General features: G+C 38.1%; 1 protein-coding gene across 6 annotated transcripts in view; it reads left to right on the forward strand.

The window, feature by feature from the left end:
* Positions 1–15,123, forward strand: part of LOC113717619 (uncharacterized) — a 29,919-nt gene extending 14,796 nt beyond the window's left edge. For all 6 annotated transcript variants that reach the window (XM_072060614.1, XM_072060557.1, XM_072060555.1 and 3 more), the window contains 10 exons: positions 481–588; positions 2,072–2,241; positions 3,497–3,575; positions 3,669–3,743; positions 5,135–5,232; positions 5,326–5,433; positions 5,863–5,920; positions 6,026–6,256; positions 7,510–14,050; positions 14,470–15,123. In XM_072060614.1, the coding sequence (XP_071916715.1) occupies positions 481–588; positions 2,072–2,241; positions 3,497–3,575; positions 3,669–3,743; positions 5,135–5,232; positions 5,326–5,433; positions 5,863–5,920; positions 6,026–6,256; positions 7,510–14,016 (7,434 nt within the window). In that variant the 3' untranslated portion in view covers positions 14,017–14,050; positions 14,470–15,123. The remainder of the gene's footprint in view (positions 1–480; positions 589–2,071; positions 2,242–3,496; positions 3,576–3,668; positions 3,744–5,134; positions 5,233–5,325; positions 5,434–5,862; positions 5,921–6,025; positions 6,257–7,509; positions 14,051–14,469) is intronic.
* The last annotated feature ends 4,100 nt before the right edge of the window (positions 15,124–19,223 follow it).

Here is a 19,223-nt window from a genome sequence, read left to right on the forward strand (position 1 = left end):
TGTGTAGATTGAGTATTTGGCAAGAACAGTTTTCCAAATACAAGTCTACAGGAACATACCCCCAAAACTCCAAATACACCTACCAAAAAATCAAAGAAATAACTATTAAAAAAAATTACTGCCCCTTTCTTCCTTCACGACCCCACCACTCTTTCCCTGCACCACCACCCCTGCCACCTTGTCCCTCCCTCCAAAAGCCCATCACCACCCCCCTGCAGCCACACCCTCGCTCTTCCTCTTTCTCCATCTTTCCCTCTTCCCCTCCTCTTCCCCACTTCCTCCTCCCTCCTCTCCTGCTGCTCCCCCCACAGCCACTCCTCATCCCTTGCCACCTTCTCCCCCACTCCAGATCTGGATCTGGGTCACTAGATTAAAGTACTTGACTCTTTGAAACCTTGTTTTGATATGATGAATTGTTGTTATTGTCAAGTCCAACACACACTATTTTGTCCTCATGTTTTTTATATTGGTTTACACAAGGTTCATGACTGGATACCGAAGCATTATCTGCCAACCATTATAAGACTTTGTGGGAAGCTTGAGATGCTAGATCGCTTATTGCCCAAACTAAAGGCAACTGATCATCGGGTATGTAGACATTTGCATATATTTCCTTTGACCATGGTCTACTAATGCTCCCTGACATATGTTTGAATTCTTTACTGGCTTGATTTCCTTGATTTTATCTTTTCTGAAGTCTTATTATGGTTATGTCAATATTGATTATGTTGAGCTTTTACAGAAAAGATTAAAAACTAAGGGGCCTTTTGTTTCAATGTAAAAAAATTTCTTTGGGAAAATAATTTCAACAAATCATTTTCCAGGAAAATATTTGTTTTCTCAATTTTTATGTGTGTGGTTAATTTTTTGAAATATATTTCCATCAATAATATATCCATTAGACATACCTGTCACCCTTCTCTCCTGCCTCCACCACCACCAATGTTACACCACAACTACCACAGACAACTCTCCTCAATTACTTCTATACTACCAAGAAGATAACAGCCACAAGAAGAGCTGAGATTACTGTCCAAATTAACCTTGATCAATATTGAAGAATTAAATAAGACATGAAAATAGAATCAAATTTCACAAGACAGTTTACTGCAAAATCTGTTCAAAGATCTCATCAAGAATCATGATGCAAATTGCAAAATAAAAATCTGGAAAATTGATAGTGAATGGTGAAATTTTTCATCCCTTCCTCTATAACGGATCTGGAAATTTCATTTCTTTTCTATAAAACTCTCCTTGAATTGTCTTCTTTAGCCAATCCGCATCTTTTCCTATGCAGATCCTATTTCCATTCATTAATCTAATTCATTTTTGCTGGCCTCCCATGAGAATGTTTTGGAGGATGTGCAATAGGTGAGCTTTTGATTGTATGTAGGGAAAGAAGAATATGAAATTAACAGAGTGGCTGGAGGCAAAGGTGTTGGTGACGTTGCCGGCGAAGTATGCCAGAGCAATTTCCTGAAGGCTTATGTCTAAGTTGTGGTGACGGAGTACTACTTTTTTGAAGAGACAATAGATGCCACAAACAAAGGCCAAAGATACAAGAAGTGTAGGTGGAAAATAACTTCAGAAGGTTCACAACTGAAGTTATTTTGCATCAACTGATGTGAAAGATTTTGCAAGGGAAATGATTTTCTCTGGATTAATTGAATCAAACACTGGAAAATTAGGAAATTATTTTCCGGAAAAGATTTTCCTTTGAAACAATCAGACCTCAACTGCTGTTTTGCAAGCTTGAATTTTTGAACTCCTGATAATGTTCAGCTTACTGACTTACAATAGATGAGTATATATTTTTAATATTAATTGAAGGTTCTCTCTACCCCATTGCTTTTTAGAAATACTTATTCTTGTCATCATGTTTCCTTCTAATGTTCTGTTCCCCTTGAGTTTTCTTCCTAGGGCTCGTAGATGAGGAGATAATTTAAAGAAAGTGTGCTATTCTACTGTTTTCTTCTCAGTCTCATGATATATATTTGTGGTTCTCTGTGTATTTTGTTTTCGATGTTGGAGTTAGTTGGAAATCAGAACCTGAAAGTCTTCAAATTTGCAGGTTCTTCTCTTCTCAACAATGACTAGGCTGCTTGATGTCATGGAGGACTATCTTTACTGGAAGCAATATAAGTATCTACGCTTAGACGGACACACATCTGGAGGGGATCGAGGAGCGCTGATTGAGCAGTTCAATCAACCTGGTTCTCCATTTTTTATATTTTTACTTAGGTAATCAGCTGCCTGGGCAGCCATCTAGAAGAAAAATGAATTAACAAAGTCTATGTCAAGTTAAGCACTGTGAACAGATTTTCAAAAATTAAATAATGTTGCTATCGAGTTGACATGCTTAATTGCTGGCAAGGAATTCTGCAGATGACTTCCACTTAAGAGTCCAAAGTGTACAGGATTTGTTTGCATACCAAAGGGAAGTTTGCTTTCTTCTATTATTGGTGAACGCTATCTAAGGGTTGGTTTAAATTATCCCCTTGCAGTATATTAATTCAGAGGTAATGGTACCACTGGTTTCATTTTTGGAGCCAAGACTCCTTGGAAGACATAGCAAAGTTGAGACTTCTATTTGTGTGCTACTAGGTTGGCGGAAGAATAATATTAAGAGTTACTGTTTGATTTAAATGCTAGCGCATAGAGTATTTTAATTTGGTTCAGAAGACTTCAAGTATGTCTTTAGGACTGGTTGCATAGATCCTGTTAATCCCTTTTTTTTCTCATTTTTTTCCCCGGTAAGCCATAGACTACCTTAACCTAACCCTGCCTTATCCCTTGTAATTTTGAATAACTTGGGGAAGCTGTTCGTTCAATATAAGCAGAATTGCTGACCATTTTAATAAGCATGTTTAGTTTGAGTTAGAGAAAATAAAATAAAATAATGATCTATTTCATCTTACAAACAAAAGATAATCTACTAATTGCAAAGATACCAAATAACCTTAGTCGTATAAGTATGGGATAAAATAATTTTTTTTTTAAACTGAATTCATTAGTTATAGGCACATTTCTGCTTTATTTCCAAGATATATGATCTCTTAGTTTAGGAAAAACAATAACAGATAGAATTGTCTTATAGAAAAAGATTTTTTATTTGCCTAAGTAAAATATTATTGCTTACAATAGGGTTGATTTTGTGATGATATTGGGACAATTTGGAGGCTTTGTCCTCTGATTTCTTAAGATACACCCTTGAGGAGTCTCAGAAGACCTAAGTGGTTTGCTTGGGCAATTTTTCATATGTGTCTTCAGAGAAGCCTGGCCTTTTATTCACGTTATTCTATTGCATGTGCACATATTCTATAATTCATGCATACACAGTTTTCTGCTGCTTATCAAGGTGTGTACCAAGCATTTTGTAGGTTCATGGAGACAAAGCATGAAAGTTTTGCCCTGTTTTATCTTTATATCCCTCTACATGCATTGTGACATGTGCTATGCGGTCTCTCTAACAATAAACTACTTCATGTCTTACCAGTATTCGAGCTGGAGGTGTTGGGGTTAATCTCCAAGCTGCTGATACTGTGATAATTTTTGACACAGATTGGAATCCTCAGGCAATTTATTGATGCAACTCCTTGATTTTTCCATCATTTGAACTTCAATGTTTATTTCCTAAAACGTGTTAATCCATTTCTACTTTCACACAGGTTGATCTGCAAGCACAGGCAAGAGCTCATAGGATTGGACAAAAGAGAGATGTTCTTGTTCTTCGACTTGAAACGGTAAATCACTTGATCGCTTGTTTTATCAATTGTAGTTTCTTCTCAAGAATGAATAAATTACTTGTTTGGTGATGGGTGGTTGCTCTTATAATGTGATACTTAGGTTACCTTTGTGATATACCTAAAATCTCAATCTTGTTCCTGTTGGCTCTTTTTGGACTTTATCGGGTGGTTTGAGTTGCAGTGTTTTGAAACAGTTCACCATTTATTGATAAATGTTACAATCTCAACTGCATAGATTTCTGACCATTTTTATCCTTTTCTTCTTATTGGTTTGTCGAATATATGATGTTCACTGAACTCTCCTCATTGACAGTTTGCTATATTCGCTTCCTTTATAGTAGATAAATAGTGCATGTAATACAAATTGGAAGAAAATGTAGTGAAGATGTTTGGAACCTAGGTATTTACTGAGGCTCATAACTAAATTTCAAATTTCATAAAACAAATGATAACTTTTTTTTTTTTTTGGATAAGAATGAGAACTATTATTTTGCTTGCATTTATTGAGAATTTAAGTTCCAAATTAATTTGATCTAATAACAATCACGACCTTGTGGTATTTGTAGAAATTACATGTGTGCAGCATATACGTTCAAATTATTAATTGGGAAAATTGCTCTGTTGTCTAATTGTTTTAGAGGCACATACATATTTGTGGGTGTCTGAAAAATAGATGTTGTGATGTAAGGCAAAGCCTGAATAAGTCTTAGTAAACAAGATAAGCTGTATGTGTACGTGAATCTTGCAATTTATTTGCTGCCTTTAAACTCTGTAGAAATTGGATGTGCAACTTTTCACATTGAGCAATTTGAATGGTTGAGATTGTGATTGCTTGAATGTTTGTGCGATTCATAATGTGTTTTTTTTCCAATATCTAGGCACCTCAATTTTCAACTGAGACTAAACAGTTAATATGGTTACATCATTCTTTTCCTATCAATCCATTGACGCCCTTAAATGCACGTAGTTTTAACTGCTGAAAATGGTCTGATTATGGTCACTACTGAATGCTGTCCCTGCTCACAAGTACGTTGTTCATAGAATTGCTGATTAATGTGGTTAATAGTAAATTGGCTGGTTTCCCTGAAGGATGATGCAAATCGCATTAAACACTTGTAAAATGTTATGGTGCGTCAGTCTTCCATCTTGTCCAATCTCTGGACTCAGTAATGCATCAAATAGAACTTAATGTCTACAGATTCATTAACGTATCAAACAGAATAAATGCCTCAAGGGCATGGTCCACAATTAACATTTCCAAATAATGTATGTCTTTACTTTTTCTGCTTTTCTTTTCCCATTGTATTAATTTATTTGTTTTGGCCTGGTTCAACAATTTACGTTTACAATTTTCTCTAAAGCTGCATCATTTCTGTTCCTGTGTCAAGGTTCAAACTGTAGAGGAACAAGTAAGAGCTTCAGCAGAACACAAACTAGGAGTTGCAAATCAGAGCATCACTGCCGGCTTTTTTGATAATAATACCAGGTTTTTGTTGAACTGCTTGATGAAATCTTATTATCAATTGTGTATCCATAATTCCCTTAGTTGCATGCTAACCTTTTAGCCAATCAACAACAGTGCAGAAGATAGAAGAGAATACTTGGAGTCCCTTCTGCGGGAGTGCAAGAAGGAAGAAGCTTCACCTGTTTTGGGTGATGATGCTTTGAATGATCTTATAGCCCGCAGGTTGGTTTCCTTCTCTGGCTTATTGAATAATTTGGTCTTACATATTCGTAAATTGCCTGGTTACGAAGTATGTAAGGTTGGCAATTGCTGGCATTAAAGTCCAAAACAGTGGGTTTAGCTTTTAAATTGACACATCTTGTCTGTGGCTGAAAAATGTGACCGAGATATTTGCTTTTTTCTGAGATAATGAGTTCTAAGTACTGGGCATACATATTTAGTGAGTTGTATTGTTTGGATCTCTTTGCAATTAAGATTACTTTTTGCAAATTTCTTATGTCTCATGGATGAATCCTGTTCGTAATCTGTGACTCCAGTTTTTCTTTTTGCATCTGGCTGCAAATTTTTGACACTCCGGCTGCAGCATTTCAAATAAACTGTTGTCTGGCTTACTGTATTTTGGTCATTTCTAATGATAATTTTGTGTTACAGTGAATCAGAAATTGATATATTTGAATCGGTTGACAAAAAAAGGCGAGAAGAAGAGATGGTAATTTGAGAATTCTTGCCATTCCCTGTTTATGGTCCCTTTAGTTTCCATTATCATTAAGTTTTTTGCTTCTTTTCTTAATTTTGAGTGCTACAAACTCCGCAGGGGGCGTGGAGGAAGCTGTTTATAGAGAGTGGGGCTGAAGATCGTGAGTGCTTACCTCCCTTGCCTTCTCGACTTCTCACTGATGACGACCTCAAATTATTCTATGAAGCAATGAAGATATCTGAAGCACCACCACAAGTGGTGGCTTCTAATAGTGGAATGAAAAGGAAGAGTGATTACCTTGGGGGCCTTGATACTCGCCAGTATGGAAGAGGAAAACGAGCGAGAGAGGTTGGTGCATGACTTTCTAATGTTTGACTAAGCATATGCTAGGCATTCCCAAATGAATTAGCATCGCATGGTCAATGCTTGTGCAATTTACTAAATGTATAGTTGTGTCTTGATTGCGTTCAAGTATACATCCTTGAAATGGTAGTGAGAAAATGGTATCACATTCTATTAAGCTACTAGCTAATGTATAGTTCTGCTTCTCCCTCCGTCCTGAAATTTCAATTGCATTTTGTGAATCCACCTTATTTTTTTACTAATGGAAAGATGTGTGATGATTGTGCTCTATGTTTCAATTTTGCCCCTGTTTAAGCTTCATCCTGTATGTATTATACGGTTGCGTCATTATATGTGTAGACCTGAAGATAACATAAACATGATGGACCGGAAATATAGAAATGTTGAGGCCTGTGGACTTATCATGCAGAGTGTTGTTTCCTTCTAATGTGCTAGTAACATGCCATCAAATGCTTTATTTTTCTTGGAAAGTAAACTTTTGGGGCCCTCTTAGTGACCCACCAAAAAATAAAATATGTGGTTATGTATAAAGGGTATAGAGTGGAAAGTGATAAAAGTGTTCTTTTCCATTTTAGGTAAGGGATGATAATTTTGGTACAAACCAAAAAGGAAATAATGAAACTTTTTTGTGGGATGGAGAGAGAGTACTGGTTAATTAGCAACAAAATACAAGGGCAGTTATGGAGTTGGTAGTTTAGATGGGAGCTAAAAGGCAGGGAGACCACCAGACACAATGGTGCTTTCATTCTGTAGGATGTATGGATATAGTCAGTTTGCCCCAACTGTCATGTTTGTATTTCACTTTGGTGGTGTCTGTTTGGATAACAAATAAAAGATATTAGTAATGATGTGTCTATTTGGAGTTATTTAAAGTGGGGGTAAACCATATAGATTTTAAATCACCAGTTATTAGGCAAGCAAAAACTCAAAACTCGCATAACATTGATTGATGGGCATGCATTGTTCATTTTCTAGTAAAGAAATAGGAGAAGCTTATTTGCAGTAAGGGAACAAAATGATTTTATGAGTTGGATATTGCTGCATAGTGCTTTGGTATTCAAGTATTATGGGAACAAAATGAATTTATCAGTTGGATATTGCTGAATAGTGCTTTGGTATTCAAGTCTTGTGGGAACAAAATGAATTTATTAGTTGGATATTAGTGATTAGTGCTTTGGTAGCCAAGTATTATTGAAATTCCCTTGCTGTTAATAATTGTTGGTGCGTTTTGTAATTAGGTACGATCCTATGAAGAGCAATGGACTGAGGAAGAATTTGAAAAAATGTGCCAAGCTGATTCACCAGGATCCCCTCAAGTGAAGGAGGAGATCATAGAAAAGAAATTGTCAGCCGTTATTAGTGACTGTGTCATGTTGACTGGTGAAACACAGGCACAGATGCCACAGCAACCACTGAACCCTATTGTTCAGCCAGCGGCAGAACCAAGCAAAGAGGTAACTCCACCATCTAAACGCGGACGTGGTAGGCCAAGAAGAACACCAACTACTACGGAATTATTGCCCTCTCCAGGGGCTCTTCTAGCATCTTCTGGAGTACAACCAATGAATGCTATGCCCAAGACGGAAAATGTCTCCTGCTCTCAGGTGGTTTCTCTTTCTGAAGGTTTGCAAGATTTGGCTCCTGAGAACAGCTTCACTGTGACTGTCCAGCAAATTGTCGTGGGAAGTGATCCTGGAGTGCAGTCAGTTTCTCTACCTCCTGTTACTCCTGCAGTTCCGCCTACTACTCTTCCGTGCCCTTCCACACCTGTACAAGGAAGGGGCCGAGGTCGTAAGGCACAATCTGCTGGAGAAGCCCCAAGACGTAGAGGTAAGAGACTGAATACTGTAGTTGTTCCTTCTCCAACACTGACAGCAATAAGCAAGCCTGAGTTTGAGACCCTGGTAGAAGGAGCTTCAAGCTCTTTGAGAGCCTGTAATCCTGATCCTGCATCTCAACCTTCAAATGCGGTACACAATACTGAAAAACGGACTCTGGTTTCACATGTTCCTCTTCTGTCATCTTCTGCGATGAGCAAATCAGACTTGGGATCTCAAGAAGTGTCTGTTTTGAACTCAACAATGCCAGTTTCTGATGCTTTTCCCTGCTCTTTGGTTATGGCTGCTCCAAATTCCTCAAGTATACCTACTGATGCTTTTCCTAGTTCTTTGGTCACTGCTGGTGTTACTCAACAAGATCCCCTTGCAAGGACTGCTCTTGCTGTTAATCCAGTCCCAGCTCCTCCTTTTCCTTCTGTTATTTCTGGTTCACAGTCTACTGCCCTTGCCCATCCTGCACCAGCGCGAGGCAGAGGACGAGGCTGCAAGGCTCAAAGTGGAGCAGAGGCACCTAGACGCAGAGGAAAGAGACAGAATCTTCAAACACCTGTTTCTTTTGAAGTATCAATTGATCAGGATCCAAGATCAGTTGAACCTCCTGAAAAAAAATCCAGGGTGTCTGTTGGGAGGAGGCCCACCACGAGAAATAAGCAGGAGCATGATGGTTTGAAACAGGCAAATGTCTCGGTTCCTTCCCAAAGTATTACTGATTCTGTGATTGGAAAATTTGATACTAGGCCAGAAAATGGGGCTCAAAAACCAACGGACATTACCCAGTTAGATGCATCTAAAAACTTTGTGGATTCTGTTGGACCCCTTGTTGATAATAAGCAGGATAATGGAGTTTTGAAACCAGTTAATATTGTTCAAACAGTTGCATCTCAAGGCAGTGCAGAACCTTCTTCCGATGAAATGAATAAAGATCATGAGAATCAAACTCAAGATAAAACCAATTCTATACTGTCAAATGCATCTCAAAACATGAAGTATCTTCCTATGGGTCAAGTTTGTGATGGTAAACCAGAAAGTGAAGTGAGACTAATAAACAGCGGCAACTCTGATGCATCCAGGGTATTTACTGATCCTCCCACGATTAAAGAAGGTAAAGATGAGACAGAAAGTGAAGGTAGGAGACTTAAAGATATCCAATTGGATTTATCTACTGGATTTGGGGATTCTTCAGTCGCAAGCATAAGCCAGTATAAACAGGGGAATACAGCTGAGAAAGAGATGAACATTATACTGTCTGATCCATGTCAGAGCAGAGAAGATGGTACCCCAGCCCAAGCTAGTGAGGCGGAGGATAACAGAACCGATAAATCAGCTTGTGATGTTGAGGCTGATGCATCTCAGTTCATTGCAGATCCTTCCAGGGGACACAGGCAGGAGAGTGAAGCCGAGGGGCAAGCAAATACCGGTCAAATGGTTGCATCTCAAAGTTTTTTAGATCCTGCTGGAGTACAAGTTAATACTAGTGTGCAAAAGAATGATGCTCCCATAGTGGATAATGTTGTGGAATTGGATTCATCTCAAAATATTGCATATTCCCCAGCTGTTGAGGTCCAGGATAATCAGGGAACAGAAGCTCAGAAGGACATTGATATTCAATTGGAAACTGCTGCTATACTTTCTGGATCAGTTCCCATAATTGAGAGTGCAGATGATAGGTGTTGCTGTGAACATAGGAAGGAAGTTGAGGATGAGATGGAAGAGGAGAACAGAACTGATACATCAGCTTGTGATGTTGAGTCTCATGCATCTCAGTTCATTGCAGATCCTTCCAGGGGACGGGGGCAGGAGAGAGAAGCTGAGGGGCAAACAAATACTGGTCAAACGGATGCATGTCAAAGTGTCTTAGATCCTGCTGTTGTACAAGTTAATGCAAGTTTGCAAAAGAATGATTCTCCCATAGTGGATAATGTTGTGGAATCAGATTCACCTCGAAACATTGCAGATCCCTTAGATGTTGAGTTCCAGGATAATCAGGGAACTGAAGCTCAGAAAGACACTGATATTCAGTCAGATACTACTGCTATACTTTCTGGGTCAGTTCCCATAATTGAGAGTGCAGGTGATAGATGTCGCAGTGAACGTGGGAAGGAAGTTGGGTATGAGATGGAAGAGGTGGAGAGCTCCTTTTTGGATCTACATCCAACTATTTCAGCTTCAGTCACCCCAGTTTCTGGTCTTTTGCACAGATCTGTTGATCAAGCTAAAACTGAGGAACAGGTTGCAAAAGATTCTTTTCCGGATCCAGGCTGTGTGTCAGCTCCGCCAACAAAGGAAAATGCAGCTCGAGATAAAAACGTTGCTTTGAAAAAGTCTGATGATTTCTGTGCAGAACTTGAAACTAAAAAAGAAGAAATCGAGGCAGGTGTAAATGATTTTCTTGCCTTAAAGCCTGAGGTGGATGCGAAAATTCTCTTGCAAGAAAATTCACATTCTTTGGTGGTGGTTGAACCGATTGTTGTAGCCTCAAGCTCTAGTGTGTGCAATCCTGAAAATCAATCAGGTGAGGAGCATGCAAAAAGTAAGTTTCTGGATGATTCCGTTGTTTCAGACCCTGGATTGACTGAGAATACAATTTACTCTGACAAAGGTGCAGACAACCCACTTTTGCTGATGTCAAGTGATTCAGACCCTTTGACACTGAATGATCAAAGGTGTGATGGTAAGACTTGTGCAACTGTACCAACTTTTGCATCGATGGGTTCAAGTGGTGCAGTTGTTATGTCTGAAAATCCAAGTGGAAAGCTTAGTGATGGAGAAGTTGAGCAAACCTCAGATTTATTGGAAGAGGGAACAACTGCTCCTGATTCTGAAATTTTGGAGGATATATCTGAGATTCATTCTAAGAAAACATTCCCAGAAGAGAACAAGAAGCAAGACAATCTTCTGAGTCAGGATTCTGTTTCAGTTTTATTTTCTGCTGAGAATGTGGCTTCTGTACTGGATAATGCTCAAAATAAGTCACAGGATATATGTCAAAATGTAGATGGAAATGATCCAGAGAGCAAAGGCTCTGGTTTGGATGAGGTCATCGTGTTCAAGCATGAGTTCACTCGTGCTGGGGAAATCAAGCAAAAGGATTCTGCTTTTGATGGACCCCAAACCTCAGATTTGTTGAACGAGGCAATAGCTGCTTCTGATTCTGGGGCTTTGACAGAGATATCTCATTGTGATAAAATTGCCACAGATCAGTATGAGAAGCAAGACACTGTTCCGTGTCAGGATTCGATTTCAGTTGTATCTTCTATTGAGAATGTGGTTTCTGTTGTGGATCAAGCTCCAGAAAACTCACAGGACACATGTCAAAAGGAAGATGGAAATGACCTTAAGAGGAAAGCTACTGGTTTGGTCGAGGTTTCTGTATTAAAGAATGAGTTGACCATGACACTGGAAACTTCATCTCAAACTCTGAGAGCTTCAGAAGTGGCTCCGGTATTAGATACTACTGTAAAAGAAACTAGGAATCAGGCCACAGAAGAGGATGCTAATGGATGGGGGAGTAAAGATTCATCTGTAATGGAGTCTGTTGTTCCTAAGCCTGAGGTGTCAGAGGTTGAAGCTTGTCCTGGGAAAGCAGATGCTGAAGGGCTTCAAAGCAGAGGCTGTTTTGTGGAGAGTGCCAATGCTCCTGTTTCAATGTATGGCATAGCAAATAGCCAATCTTTGGTTCAAAATACATCCCCCACCCGTTCATCTCTTGAAATTGAAGAACTGGTAGCTGATCTTCCAAATGAAGAATGTGTGAAAGAGGCTGATGATCAATTTCAGGTGGGACAGGTTGGAACAACTATAACTGAGGCTTTTGTTCCAGCACCTGATAGCGGTGATTTTGTTAGTAAATCATCATCAATGATTGCTACTGAGCTAAGAGAGGATTTTGAGGTGAAAAAATCTTCAATTACTTGTGATGGAACAACTGAAGAGAAGTCTGATTTTCAAGCTAGTGAAGATTATGCAACTGAAGTGCTAGAGACCAAGAATATGGAGGTTGAACCAGATGCAAGCCTTGTATTTGAGACCTTTAAGGGCATAGAAGAGAGGGTTGTTTCAAATGCTGAAATAAATGTCACCAGTCATAGTCCCAATGAAGGAAAATCTGAAAATTTGGTTGACTCCAAAATTATCGAAGAAAAGCCTGTGAAGGATATTGATAGAGAAGTTACTGAATTTACCGTGCAGACTAGCAACTTGAAGGATGATCTGCCTGAGATGGCTGAGGTTGTTTGTGATTCTAGAACAGATGATTCAGGAAAACATGAAAGCCAAGACAGCATACTAGAAAAGGACTCTGCTACAACTGCTGTGGTAAGTGGTGCTCAAACTTTGGAGGAAATGACATCCTCAACTTGTTTAGTGCTCGAGACAAACAGACTTAATGGTAATAATGAGCAATCTGAAAATGAGGCAGACTTGCAACATTTTGAAGAAATCATTCCAATTAATATTAGTAAAGAGGTCAGTGTATCCTCTATGAAGAGTGTTAATTTGATTGATGCTCTACCAGAGATGGCTGTGGGTGAAGATGATTCTAAACTAGCTGATTCTGAGATACTTGCAGCCACTGACCACATTCTAGAAAATGTTTCTGTTTCAACACTTGAGGCAACTAGAGTGCAAAATTTGGAGGAAACAACACCATCAACCATTTTAGTGCTTGAGACAGAAGGTTTAGTTGTTCAGCCTCCGAAAAATAACTGCGATGAGCAATCTGACAAAGATATTGAAATGGTAGATGGAAGTGTCCCTGATTTAAGCGCATCTTCCATTGCAGCAGCCGAGTGTTGTGAAATTGATACCAAGTCTGCCACTAATTTGCTGGAGAATATGGTTGATTCCATACAGGGTGCTGAGGAAGAAGCATCTCTGCCCTTGGAAATAGCTAGTCAAGATGTCACACCTGCTGAAGTGGCTGAGAAGTCCGAGATTGGATCTGGTAGAAATTTTGTAGCTGAAGCACATGGGAGCGAAAATGCTGAAATGGATGACACTCTGGTTGCTGCTGCTGAAGCTAGTGAACCTAAACCTTATGTGGACTTAGGGACAACTGAAAGTAAAGATGCTTCTACTAATATGGAGAACATGGCTGGTTGCAGACACAACATTGAGGAAGAAGCACCACAGGCACCTCCATCCTTGGAAATAGCTAGTGAAGATGTTACACCTGCTGAAGCTCTTGCAGACAAGTCTGAGGTAGGATCTGGAAGAGATGATGATGATGAAGTAAAAGGCAGCAAAAGGGCTGAACTGGTCAAAGTAGTAGTTACAGATGCTGAAGCTAGTGAACTTCAACCTTGTATGGATGCTGGAGCACCTGAAAATAAAGATGGTTCTGCTAATTTGTTGGAGAACAGGGTTAATTCCAGACACAGGAGTGAGGACGAGGCATCCTCATCGTTGGAAATAGCTAGTCAGGATGCTACGCCTGCTGAATTTCTTGCGGAGAAGTCTGAGATTGGATCTGGAGGAGATTTTGTAGCTGGAGTACAAAGAAGTGGAAGGACTCAACTGGACAAAACTGTTGTTGCAGATGCTGAAACTAGTGAAACTCAACCTCACACTTATGGGGAAGCCTCTGAAAGTGAAGATAGTTCTGCTAGTTTGTTGGACAAAATAGTTGATTCCAGACAGAGCATTGGGGAAGAAGCTTCTTTGTCCTCAGTAATGGCTAGCCAAGATGTTACACCTGCTGAAGGTTTTGTGGAGAATTCTGAGAATGGATGTGGTAGAGAATCTGTAGCTGCTGTACAAGGGACCAGTAGTGCTGAACTGGACAAAACTGTTGTCGCATATACTGAAGCTAGTGGACCTCAACCTTGTACAAATCAGGGAGCATCTGAAAGTAAAGATGGTTTACAACAGCTTGTTGAAGAGTACTCGGACATGGCTAGTGATATGTAGTCTTCGCTTCGGACATGCCACATTGCAATTCCTGGTTAGTTATAATCCAGATATTCTTTAGACTTTGGACTTTGTGACTCTATCCTGATATTGAAAGGAGTTTGGCTGGCTTATCGATCAATTTCTTTAATTTAGATCTGCTGTGTGGTATTATTAGTCTTTATTTGCTGCCTATACTATAGTAGTGATTCCCAACAAAGAAGAGGGGGAAACATGAATTGAATGTATAGTTTGCACTTTTAATGATCTACTGACTCATGTACAGTGTTCCGACTTGGATGTTTAAGTTCAGTTGAAGTGTTCCCCAATCTTTATCCGGGTTTGACTTGGATGTATATGCCTCTTCTTTTGTCTCACTCGTTGCATTTCTTGCTCCATCCTAATTCATTTTTTGTCCTTGTGCTACACTTAACTCTTTTTTTTTTTTTTTTTTTTTCCCGTTTCTGTTTGCAGTTTGGAAGCATTTGGTCAATTCGTGGGTGGCTTTTTCTTTCGGGTTGTGATTCAATTGTTGGTTGGCTTTGAGGCTCCAAAAATCCTGCTCTGGTATAGCTGTCCATCTGTGTGCGTGCTGCTCTAATAATTTCTAACAATGTTTTCCATGCACGATACACTGAGGAGAGTTGGCTTGAAAGCATGATTATTTTTCCCTGTTTTTCATTTGAGTATTTCCTTTCTGGTGGAAATAATTGCGCTATTGTTTTCTTCTCGGTGGTTAATTGCTATTCTGTGGTTGGGACCGCAAATGCCATGGCTCATAAGATGCTGCAGCAGTAACGATGATGTTATTTTGTTGATTTGATCACACAGCCACTGGGATGACTCTGAATATGAACTCTCTCTCTCTCTCTCTCTCTCTCTCTCACATGCTATAATTTGATGGCCATTAAGGCGGGAAGGATCAGATTTGCTATTTGCTCTCCCAAATTTTGTAGCTTGCTTGTACATCTTCTCTGAACGGGATTTTACACTTTCCTTGGGGATGGAAAAAACAAACATGTACTAAAACGCACAAAAAGCATGTCTACAAATCCTTGATCGAGAGAATGTATTATGTGCTTGTCGCTTTACAAATCTGCAAATTCATGTGGTGTATAGATTTTCATATACTCTTGCCCCTAGTGTCAGTGGCTTGGCGAAATGTTTGTTGTTCCAATTGTCTTCTCTCTCCCTCCATTCCAGTAAAAGAGAATATTTGAACACAGACCAATGTTTGTTTGCTTTAGCGGGATGTAATTTTTTTTCATCAAAATTTCATCCGACATCTCAAGCTTTATCCTTCAAATGAAATTCCAGGAAAGATGCGTAAGATTTTGCGATGTGATTTTAAATCGCGAATGCATCACCGACACGAGCTCATCTCTGATTTGCTATTTGTTTCCTCTCTTCTATTGGCAGTCCGCATTAGGAGGTTCAAAAGAAGGTTATGAAAAACTAGAGCTGCCTGCAGTGATGGAAGCTAAAATTTGTTTGAATAGGGTGGGAAAAAATTATGTTTATTTTGTGAAATTTTCTTAACATTAATATGATGACTAGATAAAAGTTAGATCTTTTTGTCTTGTTCCGTATTTGGTCTCAACGATGTGGACATGATGCCTTCTTGTGAAGCTTTTTGGGTATCTTTTCATTGTTTTAGGAAATGTCTTTTGGAATTTAAGAAAGAATCATGTGTTTTGAATCTTGATTTATCTCTCAAGATTGTCTCTAACCCTAGAGGTAAAGGTACGAACAAGGAATAAAGTTTGGGAGTGGGAGAGTTTGAAAATGTTTGTACATTATTTTGGTTTAATTTAAGCAAGTGGAAGAAGGGGAAGAGAGAAGATTGTATTAATCACATTAAAAAAAAAACAAAAAAGAAAAAGAAAGCTTGTATCACATACAAAAGTATCTATTTACAATGGAAGATGAAGAGTAGACATTCTTAGGGAGACTAGAAAAAGGAAAAGAATAAAATTATGAAAATTAATAGTAAAGCATGTCTTGACGTGTATTCAAAATTAAAATGGATCCATTGTTGCATGTTAAAAAAATATATATTGAAACTTAAATAACATTCACAAGGTCATGGGAATCTAGAAGGTCATGGGAACTAATAAATCAGAGTAATCATAATTTGAATCTAGAAGCGTTAATACTATTTATCATAATTCTTTAACATAATCTAGCATTTTATCAACCCTGGAACAAATCCACTTAATCAACCAAGCAACCAAAGTGTGGATGTCAAAATTACATTTCATGGAATATATTTTATAAACAATTCATGAGTTGAATCTCTTTGCCCTCTGGAGCTTGGTCTGGCGGTTGAGGTTGCTGAAAATGGAGCCTTAGATCCCTGGTTGTCAGCAAGTTGTGGAGGGTGGGGAATAGTTTGAGGGGTCCACTTCCTGCGGGACACCCCTAAAAAAAAAGAATCTTTTTAATATTTGTTTTAGCATTTCTTTAGCAAATACTTCTTATTTCCCAAAATCATCCACTCAATATATTGTTCTTTCTAAATTCAATGGAACTCCAGAATTAAATACCCTGAAATACATTATTCAAAGAATATATCCATAAGGATGTCAATGGTGCCCTGATGATTGTACAAAAGCTCAAAAGTACTATGAACTCTTTTCTCTTGACGCTGTATCTATGGAAATTCTTCATAGATTGGACAATAGAAATCTAAACCATATAGCCTTTTCAAAATGTATAATTAAGAAGGTTTGTAAGCCTAATGAATAGGCTTCTCTTTATTCCAAAAAGAAATTTTTTGTTCGAGTTATTCCAAATGGATATACATATCAGGATTACAAAATGGCTTGGTACAGGGCCTTTCTATTTCGGCCATTTGATCAGAATCATTCTTGGTTTTCACTTCTGATCAAATGGCTGAAACAGAAATGCTTTATACCAAGCCATTTTGTAATTCTGATATGTATATTCATCTAAAATGAATCAGCTAGAAGATTTCTTTTTGGAATAAAGAGAAGCCCATTCAATAGGCTCACAAACCTCCTTATTATGCATTTTGAAAAGACTATTTGGCTTGGATTTCTATTGTTTGGTTTATAAAAAATGTTCACAGATTCAGAGTCAAGAAGAATGAGTTCATAGCACCTTTGAGTTTTGTAGAATCATCAAGACACCATTGACATCCTTCTGGATATATCCTTTGAATAAGGTGTTTTAGGTTGTGTAGTTTTGGGACTTCATTGAATTTAGTAAGAACAATATGTTGAGTGGATGATTTTGTGAAACGAGAAGTAGTTGCTGAAGAAACATTTTGAGATTGGGATTGTTTCTGAGACGGTTTTGGAAATGAAAGAGTTTGAGAATATGGAAGTGGAGGAAAACCTTGAAAAGCTTAAAATTGGTTTGAAACTGGTATTGAATTCATAGTCTTAGGCTGATTGAATTCTTGGAATTCTTTCTTTATCTTTATTGTGTTTTGAAACGCTCATTTTTCCTTGTCAGAAATTCTTTTGTTAGAAAACAAGGAAGTGAATTATTTTCTCATCGATGAATTCAATTTCAAAATCAAATACTGATAAAATAGCTTGCCATATGATAGAAATTTATTTTGAAATAATATTTGGTACATCCTTTTGAAAAACTTCTTTTGCAGATTTACAATCAATTCTCAAAAGGAATATTTTATTGTATAAATCATCTTGAAATTTTAAAATATAAAATACTATTGATAAAATTTCCTTTTTAATAGTAGAATAGCTCTTTGGGGTCTAAGCCAGACTCCTGAATGAAACCTAACTAATTGTTCTACTGACCTTGAGATTTTTGTTTTAGAGGTATCCATTTCTACTATCATGAATGCGGATGGATGAGAAATTCCTAAACATGATAGTGATCTAACTTTTTTCTTTAAACATGTGAACTATATGAGTATGTTGATTAGACTGTGCTGGTGGATTTTTCTATCATCTTTGAAATAATGGAGCACAAATTTGGTGTAATTTTGAAAAGAAATTTAAAATTTTAAGGTTTGAAGTGGAGGATGCACTAATGATGCTACTTGTTCATTTAAACGAGTCCACTTTTTTTTTTTTTTTTTTTGTAAAAATTTGCATAGTCTTTGTTCCACAAAATGGGTCTGTGAGACCTTGAAATCCTACTTGTCTTTATAACTCTTATTTTAAGTCACTTGCTTTGAATTCTTGGTTGCTTTACTGGTTTAATCATGGGTTTTCACCTATTTTCTTATTTAACTTGGTGCATGTCGAGTTTCATAGTGTATTATATTAGTGTGACCGACTAGTGTGATGTGTGCGTTATGTTTGGTGAACGAGAACAATTGTGGTGCTAGAGGAATTATGCGATTAAAAGTGTTAAGAGTGTATTAGAGGAACACAAGATAGATTGGCTATAAGAAACACAAGAGAGACAAAGAGAAAGGAATGAAATCTTACCTTGCCACTTGTCACTTATTCATGAAACCTTGACCAAGACCTTTGACCAAGACTAATCCTTATCTTGCCATTTGTCACACCACTATAACATGTTGACCACCAAGACTAATTCTTATCTTGCCACTTGTCAAACCACTACAACTTTTTAACCAAGACTAAGCCTTATTCTTATCCAACTAAAACTTTAGTTCTTCACCATTTTTTCTTCTTTTTCTTTCTTGTCTTGGCTGAGTTTAGAGAGAGAGAAAGGGAGAGAAAAGAAACAAACTTCAAGCATTGATTCTTGCCTATTTGGTGAAAAAAAAACAAGAGAAAACCCAAATCTTGATACGTTCCTCGATCAGCTCGTTTTGAGGTACGTAGCACGTTTGCCTAAGGATCTAGCAAGGTTGTCCATTGCGAGACCTTAAATCAACACGGATGACACGTTTTTATTTAAAGCGGTAGAACGACACTCCGATGAAGGTGAATACTCCAGGGGAATAGGTTGGTTGAACAATCAAGGACAGGACGCAAAATTGTTCAAAAACCTTTGCCAAGCAAGTGAAAAGCTCGAAACTCACTCTTAGAGAAAGAATCGAAATAAAGGAAAAACTTTATTGATAAAACTTGTGTTTAAAGCTTACAAAGCTAGCCTATTTATAGGCTAAAGGTAACAAGAAAAACCCTAAAGAGCAGTCGGCCATCTTGATGGACAAGATGGGCCGGCCCATGATCTTCTAAACAACTAATCCAATCTAATAGGCATTAAGGACTAAGGCCCTACTCGGCCGACCCACGTGGAGGCCCACTTGATCC

The sequence above is a fragment of the Coffea arabica genome, chromosome 1c, assembly GCF_036785885.1.
Source record: "Coffea arabica cultivar ET-39 chromosome 1c, Coffea Arabica ET-39 HiFi, whole genome shotgun sequence".
Classification (NCBI taxonomy): Eukaryota; Viridiplantae; Streptophyta; class Magnoliopsida; order Gentianales; family Rubiaceae; genus Coffea; species Coffea arabica.